This window comes from Grus americana, chromosome 2 (genome assembly GCF_028858705.1).
Source record: "Grus americana isolate bGruAme1 chromosome 2, bGruAme1.mat, whole genome shotgun sequence".
NCBI lineage: Eukaryota > Metazoa > Chordata > Aves > Gruiformes > Gruidae > Grus > Grus americana.
The window spans coordinates 104084997-104107251 of record NC_072853.1 but is presented as its reverse complement, the minus strand read 5'-3'; the positions used below and the strand labels follow the sequence as shown (position 1 = coordinate 104107251).

Sequence of the window (22255 nt, the reverse complement as noted above, 5' to 3'; positions counted from 1 at the left end):
TTTGTGCCTCTTCAAAGAGTTTTTTGTTCATCAGATGGAATAAAGTTGGTTTTGGTGGTACTATATCACTATTTTTGTCAAGTGACAATTTTAAGCATAATACATAAATTTAGCAATAACCTTTTCATTAAAAAATCTGTGAAGCATTTTGTGATTTTTTTTTTCTAAATATATGCTTGTGACCTTGAAAGCATCTTCAAAAGCAAAGACCATATAATTATTTATCATCATCCTTGTAACTCAGTTCTGGAGCACAGATGTTCTTAATACTCACTGTAGTGTCTTGCATTTTACCTGTGTAACCTTAGTCTTGGACCAGGAGCCTACTGCAAATTGTTGTCATGCAAAAAAAAAAAAGGTGCTACCTTCACCCAAAAGCATATAGTTTAAAGTATTTGACAACAGATGAGCAGTGAGTACACAAACTGAGTAGTGTGGAAAACAAGTGAGGAGTGTAACAAACTGGGTACTTTTGATCTTCTGAAGATATATGTATCTGTTCCCAAATGCATTTCTTAGCAAAGTTTTCAAATTTATCCTAACATTTAGGTGTTTTCCAAACCTGATAAAAGCACTTCCATTTATTACAGTGTCCTATGAAATTCTGTTAATGTAATCGTTATATTATTTCTCATTCTCAGAGTCAGATGCTGTATCGTTTGATTGCAGACTCTGCTCTCTCAGAATCTTGGCTATATTTTGTACTTTAGCTGACTCTGGTTGATACATTTCATATGATTTTCATCTAAACTAAAATATAGATACTTGCCAAACACTAGAGATAATGGGAAATATTTGGATTTTAATTTTTATTCTTGAAACTTGAGGGAGTTTTGGAGGCATTTTTAAGAAGGTGATATGATAGGTCCAAGGTCAGACTTTACCCTGGTATTTTAAATTACTGGAGGGGGAAATAACTCATGTTAGTAGTAATAATAATTTTGAATATCTGTCATATGAAAAAGGAGCAAGTACTATACAGACGATACGGATCTGCAGTTTGAAGGGAGAATTTCTGCAACTCAGTTTGACAATAGGAACTGTAGGACTGTATGTACAAGAGGGAGGAGAAGGGAAAGAGGCACACAAGTGGTATTGAGCATGCAGAATGAGGAGATTTTTATGCTCAAGTTCTTCCATTTCCTAAATATTTCCTGTATTCTGCTCTATCTGGTAAACCTTTCACAAAAACAAAATTGCTTTGTGTTCTTCTGGTATCAACTAACTTGGTACAGAAATACGAGGTTTGGGCTTTTAATTAAATGTGGTATTGACAGTCATGGTTTCTGCCTTTTTTTTGTAAAGCTTGACATGGATTTTTTAGATTTTTAAAAAGGAACATTTAAATAGATAATGAATCCATGGTTATCACAGTTAATATAAAGGTAGAATTGTCTTTATTTTGCAACATGATTTTATTATTTTCTACTACAAATGGAGAAATTTATCTGTCTTTCAGGCTTCTGCAAAGAATGATGTTTTAAAGGTCTGCAGGAAGGAATATGAGGTATGTGTATATGCATCTGAATATATCTTACTAAAAATGGTTTATAAATTCTGTAAAAGGTATCCTGTAGAAGAAGGAAAGTCCAGTCTTCTTATAGTCTGGATATACTCATTTTCATCCAAATGTAAATTACCCCTCTCTACCATTTTTGTAAAAGTACGATCTTTTCTGTAAAAAGGGCTGGTCTTTTTTTAGACTTGCATATATCTTAATTTGAGTGAAAAAGATGCAACTTTCAAAATGGAGAAATGGATTTCAAAAAAGTTTGTTTCATAGGAGTTCTGATGAAAGTCAGCATTCATTGTGAGCATTTATTCCGTCAGAAACATTTCAGCTTCTACAGCGGGAGAGTCAGCTCAGAAGTGACTTAAAAAATAAACTCAGGAAAGAATAATCTTTTAAGTATCCTATCCTAATCATTTCAAAGGAATATTTTTTTTGTAACATCAGTGAAACTATGAATGCTTGCAATTATTTTTACTGTTCTGCTCTTAAAATTTATCATCAGGATATTTTCAGAAATCTGCCTTTACCTATATTCTTAACACAGTTTGTAGAAATGGTATTCTGCTAGGACTTCTTTTCTTTCTATCTATTTCTTAATTAAAAGTCAGATTCCTCCTCCCTCCTTTCATCTCATTTCCTCCTGTCTTGAATTAGGTAGTCCTGCATAAATTCTGCTGATAATCAACAGTTCAGGATATCGACAATTCTCTGTTCTCTTGATTTGGGCAGAAGTGTAGCAGGTTTCCTGTTTTTCCAGGAAACATTAAATTCCTTCCTCCCCCTCACCCGCCCAACTTTGGTCCTTTTATCTAAACAATCTACAGAGTATTTTCCTAGACTCTTCACTGTTGAAGTTACCATAGCTTGTTCTCTTAAAAATGAATTTTCATTTTAAGTAGTTCTGTCTCTTCTCATGCTATGATATGCTATACTGTCAACATCTGTAAGCTTCTCCTCTATTATGCTGGTCTGTTCCCTTCTTTTTTTCTGGATTTCTGCATTGCTGTAGGAGGTTGGCCAGTATGGGTTGAAGGAGAACGGGAGAGGAAAGGTAAGAGATTAAAAAATGACTACAAAATGGTGATAGTCATCTTATTTACTTTTTTCTAATTGTTCTTTTTCCAGTTTTTATCTAGAATTTTGGAAAGTGGGTCCCTCACTCTTATTCAAGAGTGATCTTACTGTTAGTGAACAGAAAACCTTAACTCTTTTTATCTGTCCAACACTAAAAGAGAAGGAGAGGGAGAAAAATTATGGAAGAAGGAATCAGTCTTCTGGTTGGTGAAGAAGAAAAGAGAACTTTTTTAATGAGTACTAGGAGTAGTAGATACAGATATTCTGTTAGGGACAGAAATTAAGTATCTGACATGGTAGATCTTCAGTTATTACAGAATTTTGTATCACAATGGATTTTCCTATGTATCTAGGCTTACAGGTACTCCTGAAAAATAGTACTTAACAATGCTCTCAAGAGACCCATTGGTTATATAAAATTCAAGGAAGTTTTGCCTAAGATGGGAGATTCCAAAAAAACACTTCTGGAAGGAACCTGCACTTTTTCACAGCCTAGTCATTCTTTCTCCTTTTCTATTTTTTTTTTCTTGGTGCCTTGGTGAATGTGTCCTGCTCCCTCTGTAGTCTCTAAGTAGCTCCTATGTCTATGGTACTATACTTTGTACTCAGTTGGGTTGGCTGGGGAGGAAACTGAACAACTGGGAAGGGAGTGGCTAGTTAAAACTGAAAGAGGTGACGTAAGATCAGAAACAGACTGTGAATCACATAAATGCAATGTCTTACGTACTGTGTTTGCCTTCGTGTTTAAGAATTCATACTTAATTCACTAAAAATAGGGATCCAATTTGGGAGTTAGTTTACAATATAGATTATAGTGCTTGTTCATCAGCTCTCAACTCTGTTATTGAGGTATTGAATACATAAGTACATGGCATGTAAGTAAAAACTAGCTGAATTAAGAATATAAAAGTATAATTCCCTTTTTGTAAACACTCGCATAGCTTACCAACTTTCATATCTTACTTATATACTCACATAAGAATTTCCTGGAAGATTTTCACAAGCTTCTTACAATAGTTGACTGAACTGTGCATAGTACTTTTCTGTAATCTTTTGAGATTAGGGAAGCAACTTCAAGAGTTACCCTTCAGCTTCCCACTAAGTTAGTGAGCATGAAGAATGAGGTAAGTCTTCAAGGGTAGGCCGTAGGGTTCAGAGCAGTGAAAAACCCACAAACTCTAAGCAGGAGGTGTCACAAAGTTTGAAGTTTCTAAGTGGAGTCTCAGGTTGTACAGTAGCAGAATCACTTTAGCATTGATGTGCCAGCTTTTCACAAGGTCAATTGAAGATGCTTTTTCTGCTGATCATATGTTACTGGATCACTTCTACTGTAAATACTTATGGAGCTTCTGATTCTTATAATTTGGAGATTTTACATATTTTAGAAATTAATCATGTTGTAATCTATTAATTTTTGATCAGTGCATTGAAGATTGCATGTCCTATTAAACATTTTTTATTTTCAGGTAGCACTGCATACAGAAATTTAAAAAATTTAAGACAACTTGCTGAGTATTTTTGAGTGTTATTGAAATGTACTTTATTTGCCTTCTTTTGAAAGATTTTATTGTGGTAGTCCTTTTTCCCATCTTCTGCTTCTCAGATACTCATTTTTTCTCCAGTTCTATGCATCTCAACTCTTTATCTTTCACTACTTCTTCCAGCTTTCTGCTATCCTGTTCATCTTCCTCTAAAAAGAAGGTAGGTATTAGTAAAAGGAAGAAGAAAAAAGAAGTGGAGACTCTATGGATTGTATGTAGGATTTTCCTGTTTTTAAAACTTTTGTGTAAGTTGAGGTTCATTTTTTGAAAAGCCTGCATGGAACACACGCTTGGAAGTGTAACTGAATAGTTTATAAAGCTTGAAATAAGCTCTAACAGGTTTATTATTGCATTTAAGATCACTTTATTTTGTGCACAGAAAGGGCGGTACTAAAATTTCCATTAGATTGCAGCTCTTGAGTCTCTATACTGCATACTGTGAATTCACCTTTCTGCACATTAAGAGCTCCAGTTCTTATTTCCTGTGTACTAAATAAGACATTCAAACTTCTCTAGTTAATTGGCATTATGAGAGCTTTGCTGCAGCTGAGCACTATTAACATCTGCCATGTGGTCGAAATATAATTGGAAATGTTGCCAGTTATTTAGCTTCTGCTCTTAAAACTATTTTTGACACACAGTAGTAAACACTTTTGATGTCCTTGGACTATTTAAAGGTATTTTTGCTCTCACAGATTTGAGCACTGTTTTGCTTAATCTGACTTTGTTTTCTTACAGTTTTTAAATACAGAAATGTCAAATGCAGTGCCTTCAGCTTCAAGTGCTGTAGTAGCGGTTCAGAAAAGTATTCACTGTGCTACAATATTGGCTTGTTTTATCTTCTAGAGTCATGTGATCCTGCTTTATGCTGAGGTTTTAGAGAATGCTAGCTTCTAATTACCCCTTCTGAAAAATTCAGTCAGCAGTTTTTAGCTCTTATCTAATTATTTGTGCGGATTACTTAGAGACAATAGATTATAAATCAAGGAGCTGTTTAGGGCATCATTTAGGAAAAGTTCCAAAACAGTTTTAATGAACTCCTAAGGCACATGGCTGTGTGTGGCCTCTGGAAGTACTACTTCAGGAATTTGGGGTGGACTCTGACCATATACTACACATGGTAGCTAATATTATTTTCATCTTACCCTCTGGTGCTTTTTGTCTCTATTCTCTGATAGAACACTTAGTGATCTTTCCAAAATTTAAGTTCCAGTGATTTTGTTCTACCGTACTATGCAGGTCTTCTCACTTCTTTACTGGTTTACATAATTGAGGAAAATCTTGGCCTTACTTGTTAATTGCTACAAGTTTTTAAAGTTCTTAACAGATGTGCACCATCATTTGAAACTTTAGCCAACTCCACTAAACCTTAGTATGTTACCTTCTGACTTTATCTTCTGTTGTTAAATTCAAAGATTAAATGAAGTCAAGGAGAGATTAACAGGACTTTTATTGCTGTTCTCATAAAGTGAAGCATTTTGTTTCCTAGTGTATTCGTTAACTGTAGGTAATACTTCTAAATTGATGGCCTTAATTGCATAGGAACTATATTCAAATATTTAACATATTTAGATTGTCCAAGACATCAGTACTAAACTTATTTTTCTGCCAGAGTTAGTAGAATACAGATACCATCATAATTTTTAGGGAGGAAAAGAGTCTTTGGGGTTTTTAGCAAAATACTCTTTAATTTCTGGTGTGAAGGAACAGCTTTGCTGTCACTTTTCATTCAAGACACAAGAGGCAGCCATTTGGAAAAAATATGCTTATAATATAAAAGCATGCCTTACAATGCAGAAGACTTCTTCCTTTAGCAAAATGTTCTGCTCTATTTGTGTTTCTGTGCATGTGTTTTGTTCTTTGAGCCGTTACCTGCAGCTGATGAGCTCCAAAAAGAGCGAAACCAGTTAGGTCCTGCAGTACTGGCTAAAATCTTTCTTCAAGGAGCGTCTGGCGAGGACAGTGTTCTCTGCTGGATAAATTTCAATTGACTTTTTCAATTTCAATAACACCAAAAGATCTTTGAGACTGTTTTCTTTAAGGCATACATGGTTGTGTTGCCTGTGTCTGCCTGCCACTTTCCATTCCTTCTGCCAATTATAGTCTCACTGGCTTTAATCACCAGTTTCAGCAACATTTGGTTTTAAAAAAAGGGAAGTCTGAAAGATGAGATTAATGCACAAGTAAAGCAAATCATTATATTTGTGTTTTATAAATTTCAGTATTGCCATCTTTGTTCACTTAATGTTTTATTCACAAGTTGAAAATGGAGTATCAGACACTGTGTGTGTACATTGCCTTTTTATCCTCATTTTCCCAGATCTTGATGACGTAGTTCTTCATTTAAAGAGAACATCCTTTTCTGCTCTTTCGGTTTTTGTGGGGTTTTGTTCTGTTTTTTCTTACCTATATCTCTGGTTTATCTTTTGCTTTGTTTTCTCTGTCTTTCTCTTCTGACAGTTCACTAGCAGATTCAGAAGGAAGCTTGAGTGCGCAGAAAAGCTGGTGATTTTTTAAATATGAGTGATACTTTACTAGAGATGGGCATTAACCCTATGTTCTGTAATGAAGTTATGGTTAGTAATTCAAATCAGACTGACTGCCTAACGCTGTTATCAGCTTTATTTACGAGCAGGTGACTACACACTATTATTTTTTTTAAGATTCTCTCATGTCTGTATAGCTACACTCCCCACATGTGTACCTGTACTTCCTGGGAAACTGAACAATTGCCCAGACGTACACAAAGTCAGCACCCAAACTAGTACTGTATTCTGTGATGGCTACAGGCACTACAGTTTCATGAAATATATTGAGTTGCTTTAACAACTCAATGCAGCTGAAGCTCTTCCTGATCCTTCCTGCAACTGCCCTTTTTCCACACACATTCCCTCCCACTGCTAGCCATACAAATATACTTCTCCTTACCTTACTCTGCCCTGGCATCTGGCAGGTCCTTCTAAAAGATTATATCTAAAAGACTGTCCTGTCCTGTCCTGTCCTGTCCTATCCTATCCTATCCTATCCTATCCTATCCTATCCTAACTTAGTGTTATACCTGCTGAAATCACTGATTTAAATTCCTAGGAGATGAGAAAAAGGAGTTTTCAGCAGGGTTACTGAGCAAAATCAAGTCATGAGAAGATGAGTAGTGCCAGAGCTGATGTAAAGGCTACACAAGACTATACAACTGGGAACAGGGAGAGAAGAGTTGAAAACAAGGTGGAAAAGAGAAGTAAGGCCACCTCCTCTTAACAGAAAAAACAGCATTATTACACTGATTCAACAGTCTGTGGAAGTGTAGTTTCAAAGTACAGAAAGAAGATTTATTATCTGGTTAGGGCATCCTGCCTGTATAAAATTGGTGTGTAAAACTGCTGTAAGAAGATAATTTTGTCTCAACTTGAGGCCTTCTTTAGTGGAGGAACGTTGGTAGACATCATAATCTTCTCAACATGCTTCTCTGTTTTGTGTGTAGTTATAAACAGCAATCTGAGCTAACAGGGCCAGTGACACTATTATCCCTGAACTGCTTTTTAATAACTTTTTTGTAACATTCAACTTTCAAATAACGTGACAATTTTTAGCTGAGTTTATAGCAGCATTACATCATGATTCTAAGTATTGTTTGTGCTAACAGTATGGTCAGATACTTAGGTATAACCATGACAGACAGAATTCAGCCTTTCCACGAGCCTCTACTGTCCCAGTGCATTAATTAATAAAGTTACAATGCTGCTTTCTACCTGGCTGGTTTGTATGCCACATTCCAGTGCTTGATATGGGGTGGGTGTGGAGAAGTCGAATTTCAGCAGCTTCTGAAGACACTCAGTTTGGGGTCAGAGTGATGTTGTGTATGGCAGTTCCTATCTGACACTTGTTTCTTTGTTCATACATGGAACGTCCCAAAGAAACCAGCCGGCCACATTGAAACAGTGACTTTCTGATAACAATTGTCTGGTAGCCATAGAGAAGGATCTATGGTGCTGTACAAATGACATGAGCCTTTAGGCAAGAGTATAAATCTGTTCTTTACAGATGTAGTGGTGACTCTGTCTAGATGTTCTGTTTCCATGAGTTCTCTTGTCCCTCATCCATGTTACACAGATGAGTGGGTGACAGGATTTGCTTTGTGGGTAGTAAAGAGGGAAAATCTGAAGTGAATCAGATGAAAACTTGCTGCTGGGATGAGGAATGATGCTGCAAATTCATTCTCAGTCTCAGAGAAATTATGCAGTATCTATGCTCTTGTGAGAAAAGATCTAAAATTTGGTAAAGGATATTAGAAGAATGAAAATAAAATGTCTGAATTGTTACATTGTGAGGTTTTGGGCATTGTTTTATGTAAGACAGACTTTTGAGTTTTTGTGTGAGGTGTTCTCAATAGACCCATGCTTTTACTCGTGATCACTAAAATTATAAGTAGCTGGTGTTCATTGAAAACTAACTTGCATTTTCAAGTTAGATTTGTGTTTATTCTTTTAGAGTCATTATTTCAATGCCACATCTGCCATGGTTTACCCATGGTTTAAATTAATTTCTGACTGTAAATAGAAGAAAATGATGCTGCACTACAGTATTTGGACTGTCCTTTTTAAAATCTTGTGTTAACATATTTCACTAAACAAAAATATATTATCCAAAAGATGATATAATTGTGAGACTAGAAAACAGGATTGTGGCACTATGATTTACATGGCATGAAGTGTAATTGGCAAATTGGAACTTTAAATTACTGCATAAAATAAAATCATTAATAGCATGATACAAACTGAAACATCAAGGCTTGAGGCTTTTCAAATCTAAGTTAAAATGTGAGTCTTCCATCTTTTTGTACAGTAAATATTTCTTTTGGGTATTCAGATTTTCATCAGAACTGTATATGCAGGAATGCTAATTCATTTGAATGCTAATTCACACACAGAGAACCAATCTGAGTTCTGAAGTGCTTACTCTTAAATGAACAACAGAAATGAGGATGAAGATACCTATGAAAATTAAGAACAACATTCAAAAAGAATCATGTTTTTACTTGAGTACTTACATGAGGAAAAAACATTAAAAAGGGAAAGTGGGATTGTAGAATTATCTGGTTCTCTAGTGGAATACATGTGCTTAATGAGTAGCACTTTAACAAAATAAGAAGTTGGGACTTTATAATATTTACTGATTCTGGTGTCAGGATTTAAGATGTCTCTGAAGGTAAGTAGATAAGGGAAAGGGTGCAGAAAGTGTCGGTTATATACTGAAGCTGTCTAGTAGAGATGAGACTGCCTGTGCCACTCCTGTGAACAGAGATATGTTCTGTATTTACCCTTCCCTCTTTGGCGTAACTGAACGTGAGCAAGCAAGGAAATCCTCAGCATTCAGATGTTGTAGTTACTGGTATTTTTATGAGTTAGCCACTGGGAGATTTGATCACTTTGATATTTACTTTGTTTTCTCTGTAATCCTACCTAGATTGTAGGGGGGGAAATAAGGATGCTGCCAAAACAGATTGACTCAAATGATCTCTGACAAGAAAGCAAGTAGATAAACAAACTCCTGCACTCTAAACAATCTCTAAGACAAAAAGAAAAATAAAAACATCAAGAGGATTCCTAACACATTTGTATTTTCTTCACTTTAAAAATATAACACTTCCATCTGTTTGCAGCAGTACAAATTTTCACAAAAATACCCCAAAGATAATTTGGGATACTGAGTTCTCTGCAGTGCAGTAAATACTAGTAACTAACATAGGTGAAGAATATAGTGAACCACTGAGCTTAAGATAGGTCTGCATTTTGAGGTCTCTTCGTTTTCTTATGTAGAGGTAGTAGCACATCTAATATTTTTCTGTACTGAAGCAAGATTTTAATCCCACAATATGTTTGTGGATCAGTGTGATGGTGTTTCTGTTTTCTTCTCTAGATACTGTGTAAAATACAAATTTGTTTAATGATGGGGATAGGGAAAATTAAGGAGATTAGGAACTTTATGAAGATGGGGATTGTGTTTTGTTAATATATTTGATCACTTATAATCTGGTGTTCTGACAAGTGTGGAGGTTAGATGTGAAGAGGGTTCAAATTTCTCTTCTTTTTCACAAGTCTTTGGTAATTGTCAATTACATTTTGGAATTTCAACCTCATCACTTCATCTTTTCATGGAGTTCCAGAAGTGTGACCAGCAGGTCGAGGGAGGTGATCCTGCCCCTCTACTCTGCTCTTGTGAGACCCCACCTGGAGTACTGCATCCAGCTCTGGGGGCCCCAGTACAGGAGAGACATGGACCTGTAGGAGCGAGTCCAGAGGAGGCCACAAAGCTGATCAGAGGGCTGGAGCACCTCTCCTATGAGGACAGGCTAAGAGAATTGGGATTGTTCAGCCTGGAGAAGAGAAGGCTCCAGGGAGACCTTATAGCAGCCTTCCAGTACCTGATGGGGGCCTACAGGAAAGATGCAGAGGGACTGATGGGACAAGGGGTAATGGTTTTAAACTAAAAGAAGTTAGATTCAGACTAGATACACAGAAGAAAGTTTTTACAATGAGGGTGGTGAGGCACTGGAACAGGTTGCCCAGAGAGGTGGTAGATGCCTCATCCCTGGAAACATTCAAGGTCAGGTTGCACGGGGCTTTTGGCAGCCTGGTGTAATGGAGGGTGTCCCTGCTCTTTGTAGGTGGGTTGGACGAGATGATCGCTTCCAACCCAAACTATTCTATGAGTCTACAAGTCTGTGATTGCTCTGTGGATTAGAGTCCTCTGAAACAAAACATCAGAGTGTATGTGTTTCCCTTCTTCTGTCACTTAACATGTATATCCCCCAACTGTACCTTTTGGCTGCAGTTTGAGGGAGCTGAGAGCATGATTTAGCTTTTAAGGTGTATTGTTGTTGAGTTGGTTTGTTGAGATTTTCTATTTGCATGTGAGCATCTGTGCAGAGTTCTTTTTTTCACATAGACTCTTAAAAATCATTGTCATTAAAAAAAACATTTTGGAACATCCTATTACAGCATGCTGTTTCTAAGTTAGTCCAGGAAATCTTCCTATTTACTTTCTTGAATATTTATCTATTTTATTATGAGTGCACACAGAACTCAAGTGACCCTGATCTTTTAATTTCCTACTTCCAGTGGTTTTGTTTAGTGTTTTTGTTTTAATCCAATCTAATGGGTACAAATAATAGCAAAGTTAGATTTATTAGTTCATTATAAGAAATGACTGGACATTTAAATATTTATTTGAAGTTTTCTGGCTTGTAACACTATTTTTGTTTTGATTTCAGAATGCACTCTTTAGTTGTATTAACAGAAATGAAAGTAAGTATGTAATGAATAGATTGTGGTTTTTGGTTTTCTTTTATATTGTTCTATCCTTTTTTCTCTAAAATGTCAGAAGTTCTGTGAGTGTACATATACACAAATCATATGGATTTGGTTCCATAGAAGGACAAACCACATGCATAAATTTTCTTGCTCAAGTGAGAAGGGGTTGGGGCTGTTCATATAATTTATAGCAGTTTTTAATTTGTGTATCCGGGGGTTTTTTCTGTCATATTTTGATGATTGCTTAGAAGCTCATCTTTTTCCTTCTTCTTTGTTCATTTGACGAGTGTTAAGTAACAAAATTAAATGCATAGATGAAGTCTTGCACCATGCAAGTGTTTTGCCCCCCAATGTCTATGTAAAATAAAAAGAAATCAGTCTCAGAATTAGTTCTAGTAAAAGTGTTTCTCAGTAACTGTATTTAATAATATGTAAAAAATGGGTTATTCACAATACCTTCTGTATTTTTTTGAATGAGTTTTAGGATACTACTCATATTTATTTGTTTACTATTAATATTGGTCTAATTATTCAATTATAGGACAAGTCTGGTTACCTTAAATAAGAACAAAACAGCTGAAGATAAAATTCAGCTGGGTTGCTGGTGTCTTGAACTTGAGTTCAAGGTGGCTTTAGGGACTTTTTTTCTCCAGCCAAACAAATGTAATTTGGCTCCTTACAGCTATTCTTGGTAGACTGAGATTATTTTAGTAGAGTGTAAAAGAATTTCTCCATTTTTTTTTTCACAGTGATACCTTAAGCATCATTGTGTGTGGTACAGAAATGCTCATTTCTTCATTTCACTGTGTAGGAACCCATGGATTTTCTGTTGTTTGTTTGTTTCCCCAGTGGGGTCAGTCTGTTGCAGTTATGCAGGTCATCATACAAACTGTCGGGAATATTGTCAAGCAATTTTTCGGACAGACTCTTCTCCAGGTCCTTCACAAATTAAAGCAGTTGAAAATTACTGTGCATCTATTAGCCCTCAGCTTATACACTGTGTGAACAACTATACACAGTCATATCCAATGAGAAATCCTACCGATAGTAAGTATAAATAATCCTTCTTTACTGAAAGTTATAAAAAATACTGAGAATGTTTGAGGATGGTATGTACTTTTTATATAAAATGTGTTATTGTATAAATTGTATTAATGTATTTCTATATTGTAATTATATGAACTTATATAATGAGAACTTATGTTTGTTAGTGCATTATTGATTTTTATTTATTTTTTAATTCTACGTATTACTTGTTTTCTTCCAGAGTTGACTCTGCATTTAAAAGAAGCAATGTTATTTGAGATTATCTGGGGGGAGGGAAAGCCTCCTTATAGCACTTTTTCTCTGAGGGCTATTATGTCATGCATCTTGGTGGTTGTTGTTGTATGCTTGATCATTAACTGTTTTTAATTTTTTTAACAGGTTTGTATTGCTGTGATAGAGCAGAAGACTATGCATGTCAGACTGCTTGTAAAAGAATTCTAATGTCAATGAAAACAGAGCTTGAAATTGTTGATGGACTTATAGAAGGCTGTAAAACAATGCCTCTCCCTCAGGATCCACTTTGGCAATGTTTTCTTGAGAGTTCAAGATCTGTTCACCCAGGAGTCACTGTGCACCCTCCACCTTCAACGGGCCTCGATGGAGCTAAGCTCCATTGCTGTTCTAAAGCAAATTCTTCCACATGTAGGTTAGTATCTCTCTACCGTCATTTCCAATTGTGAAAATGCTTCAGAAGTTTTCTCATATCAGGCCTTTGCCCAAATCCTGCTATGAATGTCAAATAAAAAGTTCTGAGAATTCTTAGAAAAAACCCACAGGTTTAAGTAATCAGATGGCTGTCACAATCTGTCCAATACCTACTTTGTATCTCGAAAAATACTGTTCCATAAGAGGGATCACACTTTTCTCACTTTTAGCACTGGCTTATTATAGCAGACATTTTAAGTTAATGAAACCTATACCTTACTTGTGATTGTAATAGCCAATATTGCGATAAGATGAAGAGGCCTTAACCAGATGCTAAAGAGAGCCAAGGGGACAATGAACTGCACAAACTCTCAAGTACCTGTTTGCTGCATGTTAAAACCTTAGCAGTATTCCTTAATAGATGTTATTCAGATTTTTCTCAATGAAAAATAACTTAGGTTATTTAATAATTAAATAATGGAACTAACTGTTCCGACATTTAAAAAAATGTTTTCAGCAAATAGTTGCACGCCTGCAAATAACTGTGATTGGAGCATTTTTACTTTAGAGTGGTTATCTGTCCACTTGAAAAGTAGATCATTATTGCATTTTAAATGCATCAGTATGTCAGAATAAGTTGCAAACATTGATTTTTGAGCTGTTACTTGCTTTTATATCAAAGGTTCCAGTAACAAAGCAAAAGATCCTAAATGCAGCAGGATCTTATGTGTTTAGTACTAGATCCTTGGAGTTCCCTTATTTTTTAGAACATTGTAGCATAGGGCAGTTGATATAATATCTTTACTTGCTTGCATTGACAATGAGTTCTTAAAATGGATTCTTCCCTCACGTTTTCAATATGCAGTAGACTTTAATAGTACAGTGAAGTTCTGTACCTTCAGCTGGGATGGGAACAGTTGTAGTTTGTAGGATAGTGCTGTGAACAAAGTGGCTTGGACCAGGAACCATCTCAAACACAAGCAACAAACAGTACACCTGTTTCAAACATGAGGGCAGAAGACGAAATGTATTTTGCTTGCTAACCATTTCTGTAGGAGGAAAAGGTGTGATTTGAAGTTGAAAGATGGGATCAGTTGTTGTTCATTATCATGTCAACCTAGATTTATTACAAGTAAAATTAGCTGGGATAGTTCTCACCTCAAAGTCATTAGTTCAGGTTTCCAGCTATTACATTTTTATTGGATATTGTAGTTTTATATTCTGAAGTCTTTCAGTCTTACTAGCTTAAAGATTTGCTAGCATTCTTAAGTAAAACTGGAAAACTTAGATAACAGTGAAGTGGGATTATTTGCTTTGAGCACAACATTTGGATACTCTTGCAGACTTTGTGGGCACTAACACAATCTTCTACAGTGAGTGTAGGCTGTTGTGATCAGCAAAGAAATGATAGGCTCTGCTATATCTGAACAACTGCTGTTCTTTTATTTTCTTTGTCTATATTTTTTTTTTCAGAGAGCTCTGCACTAAACTTTATAGCACGAGCTGGGGCAATTCACAGAGCTGGCAAGAATTTGATCGCTTTTGTGAGTATAATGCAGTTGAAGTTTCCATGTTGACCTGTTTAGCAGATGTACGAGAACCTTGTCAGCTGGGCTGTAGAAATCTTACTTACTGCACTAATTTTAATAACAGGTAGGAGAGAGACACTGAATATTTTGTAAAGGAATTCCTGTGCTTTGGTTTAAAAAAATAAAATGTTTTTCAGGCTTATTTTGAGATTTTATGTAGCTGTATTTCTGCAAACTTTTTTTAGATAATTTAAAAATAAGTAGTTTTTCTTTAGAATAAACTTTTGGAAATGATTTAACAACAGACATAACAAAACTTACAAGAATAAAAGTTAACCCATGAACTTGTAAAATGTCGCCATGTATTAGCAGCATATTCCTCTATCTTACTGTATAGACAAGTAAGCCATGATCACTGGAATGTTTTGTATTATAAATAAGGTAAAAATTCTTGTTAAATTTACATGTTACTCTTTTCAAAATTCCTTTTCTTTCAGAGATATTTCTGTGGTATTATACTCTATAGGGCATAATGTATGATTTAAAAGTGGTCTCTGAATTAGTAATTGCAAGGTTACAAATTAAATTGTTTGAAATTAAAAAAAAAATAAATTTAGTTAGCTATTAGAAATCTCTGGCTTTTTTTTGAAATAATATAGAGTGGTACGAGTGTTTTATGAGTAGTAGAATCACATATGTGATAGATGCAGCCTGGGCAAATATAAAAAATACATGAGCTTGCATTAGTGATTCACCAGGAAACATTTGCGCAGATATTCAGGGTATCTAAGATATTTGCTTTTAAGTCAACTTTGTTCAGGTAAGAAAAATTTAAGTGATATTTGATCTAAGAGGTAGAGGTGAGAAGGGAGTTTCATCAGCCTTGAGTCTTAAAGAGCTTATTTTCCTTAAAGACAGAATTCAAATTGGTTTTGATCTTGCTTAACTGTGGAAGGGATTCATTTCTTTTATACCACAAAAAGCAAGCCGTATCAAGGTTGTAGAATTCATATGGTGAAAGGTAAAATGTGTGGTGTTTTCTTTTTCTTGTATACATGCCATATCTTAACTTCTTCTTTTAAGACCAACAGAACTTTTTAGGAGCTGCAATACTCAGTCAGACCAGGGAGCCATGAATGACATGAAGCTATGGGAAAAAGGGAGTATTAAAATGCCATTTATAAATATTCCTGTGCTTGATATTAAAAAATGCCAGCCAGAAATGTGGAAGGCAATTGCCTGCTCACTGCAGATTAAACCTTGCCACAGCAAATCTAGAGGAAGTATTATCTGCAAGTAAGTACTGTGAGGGAGAAAACAGTTTATGGGTTCTGCTAAGGATTTTAATGAGAACTAAAAAGCTGCTGTAAGACTTTGTTTGACTTACGTTAGGAAAACATGCCAAGGCAAACACAGAAGGAGTATGAGCTTTTGTAATTGCCATTGTTTGAAACTCCATCACTGTAAATGAAAGATGCTTGCCTGTTAATGAGATGGATGTACATGCTTCCATTATAAAGTTGATTTATTGTTGGGGTTTTTTTTTTTACTCTCTGTGGTGTCTATAAAATCTTTCCTCTTTTTTGGTTTTGAGACCTACTGGTGATTTTAAGCTGACAGGTCTGAAAAAAATGAAGTTTATTTTTTAAAAAAATAAATTTTGCAAGTAGGTGATTCAGTAGAAGAAAGACCAGTTAATAGTACAGGTAGTGAACAGAGTTCAACCCATTTTAGACATTAGTAAATCAAGAAAATGCTGGGTCTTGAAAGATACATGTGTGTGATGCCATATAAAATAAAGATCACCAAGCCCAAACTAGAGGAAGAGTAGTGTAAGCAATAGAATCATAGAATCATAGTCATAATCAATAGTTCCTGTCTTTGTCTCACAAATTTGTTCCTCCTCCTATATGTTAAATGTAGCATATACATATATATACACACACACACATATATATATATATATATAAAAACCCCACTGTTGTAGAAGGAGAAAATTGTGGATTTGGGGAAGGGAAGAATGTGGAAAAAAATCTTTTTCATACAAGACATTTTTTCTTCAAGTAGTGTTCATGAAGTTCTATTTCATTCTTTATCTGAAGATCAGATTGTGTGGAAATACTGAAGAAATGTGGAGATCATAATAAATTCCCGGAAGGCCACTCAGCTGAAAGTATTTGTGAGCTCTTATCTCCAACAGATGACTTGGAGAACTGTATCCCTTTGGATACATACCTAAGTAAGTATCAACATACCTATGCGACAAAATTAGAAACCAAGACAGAATCATAGAATCATAGAATGGTTTGGGTTGGAAGGGACCTCAAAGATCATCTACTTCCAACCCCCCTGCTGCGGGCAGGGACACCCTCCACTAGACCACGTTTCCCAAAGCATCATCCAGCCTGGTCTTAAAACACTTCCAGGGATAGGGCATCCACAACCTCTCTGGGCAACCTGTTCCAGTACCTCACCACTCTTAACAGTAAAGAATTTCTTCCTAACATCTAATCTAAATTGACCTTCCTTCAGCTTAAACCGATTACCCTTTGTCCTGTCACTACACTCCCTGATAAACAGTCCCTCCCCATCTTTCCTGTAGGCCCCCTTTTCAGGTACCAGTAAGCCGCAATTAGATCTCCCCGGAGCCTTCTTTTCTACAAGCTGAACAATCCCAACTCTCTCAGCTTGTCCTCATAGGAGAGGTGCTCCAGCCCTCTGATCAAGTTTGTGGCCCTCCTCTGGACTCTCTCCAGCAGCTCCATGTCTCTCCTGTACTGGGGCCCCCAGAGCTGGATGCAGTACTCCAGGTGGGGTCTCACAAGAGCGGAGTAGAGGGGCAGGATCACCTCCCTCGACCTGCTGGTCACACTTCTTTTGATGCAGCCCAGGACACGGTTGGCTTTCTGGGCTGCAAGTGCACACTGCCAGCTCATGTTGAGCTTCTCATCGATCAATACCCCAAAGTCCTTCTCCTCAGGGCTGCTTTCAATCCATTCCCCGCCCAGCCTATAGCTGTGCTTGGGATTGTGCCGACCCACGTGCAGGACCTTGCACTTGGCCTTGTTGAACTTCATGCGGTTCACACAGGCCCACCTCTCCAGCCTGTCAAGGTCCCTCTGGATGGCATCCCTTCCCTCCAGTGTGTCGACCACACCACACAGCTTGGTGTTGTCAGCAAACTTGCTGAGGGCGCACTCGATCCCATTGACCATGTCGCCGGCAAAGATGTTAAACAGTGCCAGTCCCAGTACCGACCCCTGAGGAACACCACTCATCACTGTTCTCCACTTGGACATTGAGCCGTTGACCACAACTCTTTGAGTGCGACCATCCAGCCAATTCCTTATCCACCGTGTGGTCCATCCATCGAATCCATGTCTCTCCAATTTAGAGACAAGGATGTCGTGCGGGACAGTGTGAAATGCCTTGCACAAGTCCAGGTAGATGATGTCAGTTGCCCTTCCCTTGTCCACCAACACTGTAACCCCATCATAGAAGGCCACCAAGTTTGTCAGGCACGATTTGCCCTTAGTGAAGCCGTGTTGGCTGTCACCAATCACCTCCTTATTTTCCATGTGCCTGAGCATAGTCTCCAGGAGGATCTGCTCCATACTTTGAATGCTTATCATTGCTTTTAATAACTTTCGTTATTTGTTTTAAAGACAATTGTGTTTAATTTGAGACATTTTATTTAGCATATTAGAGAAAATTGGATTTTTCAGATTGCCATAGCTCATTACGTTTATTCCTTCTTGTATTGGATGTATATGGCAAGGTAGTTTTGGTAGCAGTGGAGGCTGCAGGGGCTGTATGGGAAGATGTCAGGGACTGCACTGTGCCAGACACCTCAGCAATGGGCCCACAATAGGCCAAAGCTGAGAGTCACCTAGCAAAGTTTGTGGTGTCTCTGTGAAAACATGATTAAGAAAGAGCAAAATGTGCCAGACAGGTGGAGGAGAAGGGAACAGGAAGAGTGAGAAACAGCAGAAGTAGCACCAAGGTTGGAGGAGCAGGAGGAGAGGAGGTGCTCCATGATCAACAAGGCAGCTTGTGGAAGACCCCGTGCCACAGCAGGTGGGGGTACCCTGAAGGAAGCTGCAGCCCATGGAGAGCCCATGGTGGAACAGAGGAAGGTGTGACAAGAAATGAGCAGCAGAGAGAAACTGCTGTGTAGTGACCACAGTCACCATCATCCCCCCCCCCGCCTTCCAAATCCCCACTGCACCACTTGGGGCAGGGGCAGAGAAATCTGGAGTGAAGGAGTGAAGGTGAGCCTGTGAAAGGGAGGAAGAAAGAAGTTGCTTTAATGTTTGTCTTTTTGTTCCCATTACCTGAATCTGTAATTAGATATTTATTTTCAGTGGCAATAAATTTAGTTAATTCTCCCCAACTCAAGTCAGTTTTGCCTGCAGTGGTATTTCTTAGGCAGTCTCCCTGTCTTTATCTGAACACATGAGCTTTTCTGTTCCTGTTCTACCTATTTTCTACCCCCATCCCCATTTGAGGTGGGGCACTGGGTGGGAGTTCAGCTGTTAGCTAAGGCTAACCCACCACACTTCTCTTTTGGGGACTTCATAAATTCAGTGGAAGTACACTAAACTGTATCATGTAGTAATCTGGCTTGTTGAATTTCAATGATCTTTACCTACTTGAAAATAGACTGGTTAATCTTACTTTAAGAAAACTCTGTTCTCCAAGAAGTCATCTCACTTGCCAAAAAAGTACTATAATAATAAAACCACTGGCACCATTCATGTAGAGGACAAAAGCTGGGTCATGCTTGGGAGGACTGATCTCAAATAAATGGCACGTAAACAGTAGCATGATTTAGAGCCCAACTTCTCGATGTACAAAATTGCACTTTTGCCTGATGCATAAATTCTGTTCTTTTACTGTGCAATTAGAATAACCAAACCCCAAATTAACTCTTGGGGCAATAGAACATTAATTTAGTAGGTATATGAAAGAATGAAGTTTTTGTGATTCTGTTTTCTTCTAGCATGTCTTCTCCCTCAGTGTGGAACACAATTGTATTAGTAAAATTTCATCTTGGTTCTAGATTTCATTTAAATTCAACTTTTTACATTATTTTCCAAATCTGCTCTACCCTATTACTACTTCCTATTGCACATTTATCTCTCCAAGATTTAGACCTTTTTAGCTTTATAGGATTTGTCTGGTTTAGACCTTCAAATTAAATTTTGATCTTTCTCACAATCCCAGGAACTTTGAAAATAGTAAAATTTTGGCTAATAAGAGCTGCAACTGAAAGCATGCCTCAACAAGTAAATTGTTCCCAGAGAGACAATATATTGAAGCTTTGGGTAGTTCTTTCCATTTAGCTGCTGTTTTCCATGTTGTCTTCCCTTTCCCTTCTTGTAACAGGCAAACATTACTAGTGAGCTAAAGGGAAAACAGAAACAAAAGTTTATCAATGATGGCAAACTTGGTTAAACATCAAGTGTACTTTAAACCTCCAATTTGATAATTACTGCATATGGGACTTCTCTCGATTAAACTGCCAGTCATTGTCAGTTTGTATTTTTGTCATACAGAGAAAATTATTGGGGAAACAAGAGAGAGGAAATATATTTTGCTTGGGAAAAATCATCTGGGTCATTATTTCCAGGATTGAGGACTAAACTTTTGAAATAAGTTAACTACCTTGTCATGTCAAGCTTCTACAAGTATAGTTAAAAAAATAAAAACTATTTCACAGAATTGTCAAAAATATTATTTTACTGAATGTAAGAAATGCCGTGCTTTACTGAAGAAAAATAAAGCTCATTTAAATCAATATAGATGCTGTATATTCTGTTTTCAGGCCCAAGTTCTTTAGGTAACATTGTAGAAGATGTTACACATCCATGTAATCCAAATCCATGTGCAGCTAATCAGTTATGTGAAGTAAATAGAAAAGGATGTCAATCTGGAGAACTGTGTCTTCCATATTTGTGTGTGCCAGGTAAGGGGTTTGGGACTTTCATTTACCTGAATTTTGCTGATAAAGATATGTTAATGAAATTTTGTTGAAAGTTTTAAAGTGAATTGCTGATATCCCAACAGAACTATTACCACAATTATCTTGTGTTTTCAAAAGCTGTAGCCTACCTTCTAGCTCTTTTCATTTCGCAATGTGTTTCTATTTTTATTGTCCACTGAAACATAATGTCTTATTAGAAGATATATTACTTATTTTCCTTCAGAAGAAATAAATCTCTGAGCAGCCTGCCTGCTATTTAAAATTACAAGCATGCAATACTGCAAATACAGTGCAGCTCACTGCTTCTGCAGACATCATGACATGTATCGCCCTGTATCTCCATATATAGCCTGTAGCCATATCTGCATTATTTTCCTTACTAGTGAAAAAATAGACATTATGTCTTACCTTGAAATCAGTGAAAATCAGAGAAAAAGGCAGAACCACAAGGCAGATTAGCTCTGTGTCTCTCACAAATCTGTATGTAGACTTGTAGTTTGGAGGAAGAAGACACTGACTTTGTGAAACAACAAAAATATGAATAATGGATCTTGTGCTGCTTTGTCCTTCCACGAGACCCATGGTACCACTTCTCATTAAAGATGATGTCTGGACATACAGCAGTACACAGCTGACTGCATTTCTGCTGCTGCTTCATTGAGTGATACTTTTAATCTAGGTGCGCCTCACTAGGCAGGTATTTGTGGTTATTTGGGAACTTTTGGAACATAGGTTTGTCTAACTTCTGCACCATGTGAGCTGACTGGGGAGAGAGCCTCATGAAGAATGAGTTTCAGCTATCTAGCTTTGAAATGGCAGGCTTGGCTGGTGTTGATAACAAGGGTCAAATCTACAAAAGGAGGTGGGAGACTGTACGATGTCCAACTTCTACAGCCTCTTCATTGTTCTACCTTAGACACCAGTAGTGTTTGCCACAATTTTTCCCCTTCCTTTAAAGCAAAAGGTAGCATTCAGTGACATGAGGGATCACTAGTGGTTCTTGAAGCGAAGAGGAAAGCTTGCTTTTGGTGACCGCCTGAACACATGTGTTGAGAGAGACTGAGCGAGTGAGAGCAACACTGATTTTAAACTGAATTGCATGATGCAGCTTCCTTTTTTGGAGGAAGTGATAGAGAACATTACTGTAACTGTCTCAAATCAATTCCCTGAGCCTCTTTTTTCCAGCAGTTCTGTGGCTGCTCAGCAGCTTCTCCTATGATTTTTAATTACGAAGAGGAAAACTGGGGTTTGCTTCACTCGTACATCTGCTACACTTGTGCTCTTCTAAAAGTGAGGATAGACTTCAGCTTATTATTTTTGTGAGGGGCAATTTTTTTGGTTATGTTTCTATGACTCTTACAAAATATTTTTATTTTTCTGAAAACCTGAGCATTATTACTATAGAGGTTGTATTGTCTTCATTTGCTGCAAAAGTCATTCAAAGTGATCAAAGCTTACCCAGAGCTTTTGAAGAGACAGTTTACTTCCTCTGAAGGTTGGAGATGACTTTTCTGTTTGAATTCAGTCTTTTTATTGGTTGAAAGTTTCGGGAGATTTGTTGCAGTTCATCACTTCTAGGGTAGTTTTCATAGAATCATAGCATCTTTTTGGTT

At 37.0% G+C, this 22255-nt stretch overlaps 1 protein-coding gene across 4 annotated transcripts in view; it reads left to right on the top strand.

Moving 5' to 3' along the window:
- The window catches only part of RECK (reversion inducing cysteine rich protein with kazal motifs), an 86030-nt gene that overhangs the window by 41393 nt on the left and 22382 nt on the right, over positions 1-22255 (top strand). For 2 of the 4 annotated variants that reach the window (XM_054818575.1, XM_054818578.1), the window contains exons 6-13: positions 1460-1507; positions 11396-11429; positions 12285-12482; positions 12861-13128; positions 14601-14780; positions 15740-15952; positions 16759-16895; positions 20484-20624. In XM_054818575.1, coding sequence (XP_054674550.1) covers positions 1460-1507; positions 11396-11429; positions 12285-12482; positions 12861-13128; positions 14601-14780; positions 15740-15952; positions 16759-16895; positions 20484-20624 — 1219 coding nt within the window. The remainder of the gene's footprint in view (positions 1-1459; positions 1508-11395; positions 11430-12284; positions 12483-12860; positions 13129-14600; positions 14781-15739; positions 15953-16758; positions 16896-20483; positions 20625-22255) is intronic. The other 2 variants (XM_054818577.1, XM_054818576.1) reach the window with 2 other exon arrangements.